This window comes from Chiloscyllium plagiosum, chromosome 25 (assembly GCF_004010195.1).
Source record: "Chiloscyllium plagiosum isolate BGI_BamShark_2017 chromosome 25, ASM401019v2, whole genome shotgun sequence".
Lineage (NCBI taxonomy): Eukaryota > Metazoa > Chordata > Chondrichthyes > Orectolobiformes > Hemiscylliidae > Chiloscyllium > Chiloscyllium plagiosum.
Genome location: NC_057734.1, coordinates 38,078,980 through 38,084,811, shown reverse-complemented (window position 1 = coordinate 38,084,811; position 5,832 = coordinate 38,078,980). Strand labels below are relative to the sequence as shown.

The 5,832-nt window shown below is 40.0% G+C and overlaps 1 protein-coding gene across 1 annotated transcript in view; it reads left to right on the top strand.

Annotated features, from left to right (window-relative positions):
- The window catches only part of si:dkey-1k23.3 (heat shock protein beta-1), a 14,772-nt gene extending 12,936 nt beyond the window's left edge, over nt 1-1,836 (top strand). The window contains exon 3 of the mRNA XM_043715890.1: nt 1,104-1,836. Coding sequence (XP_043571825.1) covers nt 1,104-1,416 — 313 coding nt within the window. The 3' untranslated portion in view covers nt 1,417-1,836. The remainder of the gene's footprint in view (nt 1-1,103) is intronic.
- The last annotated feature ends 3,996 nt before the right edge of the window (nt 1,837-5,832 follow it).

Sequence of the window (5,832 nt, the reverse complement as noted above, 5' to 3'; positions counted from 1 at the left end):
CTAGCCACAAAAAGACACGACCCTCTCTCCCTCGTAGCCCTACACACGGATGAAAAAATCCACCATTTCGACTGGGACAGGCTAAGCAAAGATATGCCAGAGAATTCCTAGAGGCCTGGCACTCCAACCACAACGCCATAAACAAATGCATAGATCTCGATGCCATCTATCAACCCCTCAGAAAACGAACAGGAAATGACATCACCACAAACCCCAGGAACCGCATCCAGGAGAAAGATATAAATAAAAAGCAGGAGACAACAACTTCGCTTCACTTGGAGGTCGCCACTGATGGTGTTACCTAGCCAGGTAATGAAACGTCTGGATATCAAACCTACAGCTCAGCGAGCAAACCTACACCCTAAACCTCAACCTGAGCTACAAACCTTCACAAACCTTGCAGAGAGAAAGGGAGGTAAAAGAAGGAGGATTGGAGGGGACAGCAGAGAAATAGGGGTTAGTGTAAAGATGAGAAATTAGTGGCATTGTACATGCCTGGATAGTGCAATCTAAATTCAGAGTTATAACTTTTGGTTAAAAATTAGTCCAAATGTAATCTTCTGGGTGATACAGTGACATTAAAAAGTCAATTCAGTAGATAAATGTAATTACTGGGATACATGCACAATGTTGATTTTTAAAATAATATGTTCCATCTTTTCTTTCAAACAATAGAAATGCTGTTACTGAGAAAATAAAAGCAGGAAAAAAAGGAATCATTATGAACATCCTGTTTAAATCTAGGTTAATTGCACTTTTACAGGTTAATAAATTCTCATTATATTCATGGATGGTGTTAGAGTTAACCCTTCACATTGAAAATACTCATAAAGTACCATCTATGGAAGTAATGCCAGTGGACTGAGTACCTCACATACCAATTGTAGATATCTTAGATACCAATTGTAATCATTGTAGATATCATAAAGAAACAGAGTCCTGCAATATACATGAATATGTTGTGGTTGGTGTAAACACCAATCTTGAGGAAGCATCATGTTACAGAATTCATGCAATGCTTTTAGCTTACACAGCACATTTATTACATTTTCCATTAAATTAAATTCATCCTGATTTTTCTCCCATTTTCTATTGTGATGCAGGCTTCCTTCTGAAGTGGACACCCTGTCTGTGACCTCATCTTTGACTTCGGATGGGATCCTAATTGTGGAAGCTCCACTGCCCAATCCTGCTGTCCAAGTTCCTGTGGAAGTAACAGCTCCTGTAAATACAGAGGACAAATCTGCAGCTGAGAGGGAAGTGGAGACGGAGAAGGTGATAGAGGAGGAGACAGACCAAGGGAAGGAGCTGGAGGAAGACACGGAGCTTCTAGAGGAACAGGGCAAGGATACAGCGCAAGAGGTGGAGCCAGATAAAGAGGAGGCAGAGCAAGAGAAAGTGGTACTGCAAGAATAAGACCAGGAAGTGACTCAAATGAAATAAGAAATTGTGGAGAAAAGACAACAGGCAAACTTGTTAAGGAATGTTATAATTAAAAGGCTGCTAATTAGCTTAGGCAAGATATCATTTTAATAACGTTAGTGAAAAAGAATCAGCACTAATGTAGACAATTGAACAAGAATGTTTTGACAAAATCAGGAATCATTTGCATTTTTATATAAGTAAAGCAATGAAAATATTTGAGAAATCCCATGAGATATTTGCACTAACTGATCATATTATTTAAAAGTGTCTTAAACATTTGATTTACATAATAAACAGCCAACTTTTGGAACATTTTGTACTGAAACTATAATAAATATATCTACTTTCAGTATGTTGTAGAAAATAACAGATACCTGAATGTGGTTACAAGGCAACAATGTACTCAAGAAATTCAGAGACCCTGAAAGTGCAAAGGTTTTTATGATTTATAATTGTAGTTTAAAGCCTAAGGTTAGATCGCCTGTAATTTAGTTATGTAATTATACGCTGTTCATTTTATGGATGACTGGATTCCATTTTGTTGGTTCTTTATTTAGAGATTGCAGAGGCAAATGTGTGGGCATTGATTGTCCACGATACACAATGATCTTTGTGCTGAAAGATTTACCTGAGTTTTGTGATAAATCATTTACACTTAACCACAGCAAACTCTGTAATTGAATCATAATATGAAAATTTGTAAAAGTGGAAGGAAAAACAAAATTACTGCCATTTTTTCTAGTCTGTATAATGGTTGAGGGGAAAATATGATCCATGCCTACCTTAAGGTTTTCAAATCATGCCCCCTTCTAATTGCCGTGACTACCATAGCAGGATATTATGCTATATAAATGTAGGAACTCAATTGCTCACTGTCACGATTTACTTGAACAGAATACAATCTGCTGATCAAAAATGCAAAGTAACCAAACAGAGAAACCTGGCAGATCTGGCAGCATCTGTAAAGAGAGAAAGAGAGTTAACGTTTCAAGTCCAATATGACTCTTCTTGTGGACTCGAACAAGAACCCTCTTTCTCTGCTGCCAAACATCCTGAGTTTCTCTGGCAGTCTCTGTATTGGTTTCAGAGTTCCAGTTTTTGTAATATTTTGCTTTAAAACAAAGAAACCATCTTTCTTGTGCGCAATTCATTAGTTTCCCTTTGGAAAGGTAATATTGTGCATGTTGTTGCACAGCAGTATATATACATTGCTTTGACATTGCAAAATTGTATGGTACACTGACATAAAGGACGCAGGACGTATGAAGCCAGTTGTGACCTGCAAGATGGTGAACTGATACAGTAGACTGTGAAAACAGTGCATGGTGATGTGGATATCTGAATTATCCATTGTCTTGGGCCCCAGTTGTGCCGTGAATACTTGTCACAGAGTAACTCAGTGAGAATAAGACATCTTTGACTGAACTTCAATCAGAGGAAGAGGCTGAATAGGCTAGGGCTATTTTCCATACAGCATTGGAGGCTGAGGAGTGACCTTATAGAAGTTTATAAAATTATGAGGGGCATGGCTAGGATAAATAGCCAAGGTCTTTTTCCCAGGATAGCGAATTGAATTAGCTTTATTGTCACGTGCACTCAAATGAATATAGTGAAGGGTTTGCAATATTGCCAATTATGGCACCATCTTAGGTATAAGGTACCCAGGTACAGATACTTAAGTATTTGGTACAGATTTGAAAGAATAATAAATAAAACTCTACCATAAGAATGAAAAGTTTTTAGAAAGTACTCAAATTACAGTCCTTTACACCAAGCCCATGCCACTACTATCTTCCAGCCACTGGGCCAAGGGTCTCCAGACCATGCCGGGCTTCAACACTCAATGCCTCACCTCCAGTCTGGGTCTCACCTCTGGGACTTGCTTCCCTGTGTTAGCCTCTTGATGAGTTTAAAAAATAAAATGTTTTTAAAAATTTGCATTTTAAGAAAGGTTGTAAGGACAAGCCAGGGAAGTGAGCCTGACGTCAGTGGTGGCCAAATTGTTGGAGGGAATCCTGACAGACAGGATGTATTTGGAAAGGCAAGGACTGATTAGGGATAGTCAACATGGCTTTGTGCATGGGAAATCATGTCTCACAAACTTGATTGAGTTTTTTGAAGAAGTAACAAAGAGGATTGATGAGGGCAGAGCAGTAGATGTAATCTATATGGACTTCAGTAAGGCATTCGACAAGGTTCTCCATGGGAGATTGGTTAGCAAGGTTAGATCTCATGGAATACAGGGAGAACTAGCCATTTGGATACAGAACTGGCTCAAAGTAGAAGACAGAGGGTGGTGGTGGAGGGTTGTTTTTCAGACTGAAGGCCTGTGACCAGTGGAGTGCCACAAGGATAGGTCCTGGGTCCACTACTTTTCATCATTTATATAAATGATTTGGATACGAACATAAGAAGTACAGTTAGTAAGTTTGCAGATAACACCAAAATTGGAGGTGTAGTGGACAGTGAAGAAGGTTATCTTAGGTTACAACGGGACCTTGATCAGATGAGCCAATGGGCTGAGGAGTGGCACATAGAGTTTAATTTAGATAAATGCGAGGTGCTGCATTTTGGGAAAGCAAATCTTAGCAGGGCATATACACTTAATGGTAAAGTCCTAGGGAGTGTTGCTGAATAAAGACACCTTGAAGTGGAGGTTCATCGCTCCTTGAAAGTGGAGTCGCAGGTAGATAGGATAGTGAAGAAGGTGTTTGGTATGCTTTCCTTTATTGGTCAGAGTATTGAGTACAGGAGTTGGGAGGTCATCTTGCAGCTCTACAGGACATTGGTTAGGCCACTGTTGGAATATTGCGTGTAATTCTGGTCTCCTTCCTAGGAAAGAAGTTGTGAAACTTGAAAGGGTTCAGAAAAGATTTACAAGGATTTTGCCAGGTTTGGAGGATTTGAGCTACAGGGAGAGTTTGAATAGGCTGGGGCTGTTTACCCTGGAGCATCGGAGGCTGAGGTGTGACCTTATAGAGGTTTATAAAATCATGAGGGGCACAAAAAGGATAAATAAACAAAGTCTTTTCCCTGGGGTGGGGGAGTCCAGAACTAGAGGGCATAGGTTTAGGGTGAGAGGGGAAAGATATAAAAGAGACCTAAGGGGCAACTTTTTCATGCAGAGGGTGGTATGTGTATGGAATGAGCTGCCAGAGGAAGTGGTGGAGGCTGGTACAATTGCAACATTTAAAAGACATCTGGATGGGTATATGAATAGGAAAGGTTTCGACGGATATGGGCCAGATGCTGGCAGGTGGGACTAGATTGGGTTGGGATGTCTGGTCAGCATGGACAGGTTGGACCGAAGGGTCTGTTTCCGTACTGTGACTTTAAAAGAGAAAATGGGTGGAGCAGAGGAGCTCCAGTGGGACTAGAGGGCATAGGTTTAAGGTGAGAAGGGAAATATTTAAACGGGACCTAAGGGAAAATTTTTTCACGCAGATGGTGTTGTGTGTATGGAATGAGCTGTCACAGGAAGTGGTGGAGGCTGGTGCAATTGTAACATTTAAAAGGCAACTGGATGGGTACAAGAAAAGGAAGGGTTTAGAGGGATACAGGCCAAATGCTGGCATATGGGATGAGATTTGGTTAGGATATCTGGATGAGTTGGACCGAAGGGTCTGTTTCCCTGCTTGTGACTCTATGACTCTATGAGATTTGGATTAAATTATGAAAATTCGGGACAAGGAAACCTTCCTATCTTCCCAACCTAAATGAGGAGAAAATAAATAATAAAATTGAATTAATATTCACTATCTATTGACGTATGAGTATCCTTAGTCTAGTTCCTGGTGGATATGGACCAAAATATAAACCCATTGCTAATTTGTCAAAATTGGCATCCGTTGTCGAATTCACAGAATTACTTTAATGAAAATGGAAAACTGTCATGTATGGTAAGGGTAATCTTCTGTGATTGGACAAAGGTATTTTATTTGGCTGAACAGAGGGAATCTCTTTCTTTACCTAGCTTTGTCTGGCCTAGTCCAACACAGGCGTCTCCACATCATATCTATCTACCAGTGTCGTTGTTGGTCCATAAATATCTCATGTTGCAACTAGACATAACCTTGGGAGTCCTCAATATTGACTTCAGACTCCGGGAGGTCTCATGTTTTAAAACCAAGCAAGGAGGACCTCTTTGCCTCATATTCCTCTTTGGACTTTAGTTGCCAATGACTTACTTATATTGATGACAGTGATTTAACTTTTGAGTACAAAGGCATAATATTTTATGGTTTCAGAGTAGTAGTTTATGTATGGGAGTGAGATTTATATTTCTCAAGTCTTCTGCCCTGGGCCAAAGTTGTAACTGTATGGTTTGCATGCCTAGTCCCTTGCTTCTGGTACATTTTCAAGATGAACTCTCCATTTTTCCTAAAGATTTCCGAGCATCCCTCATCT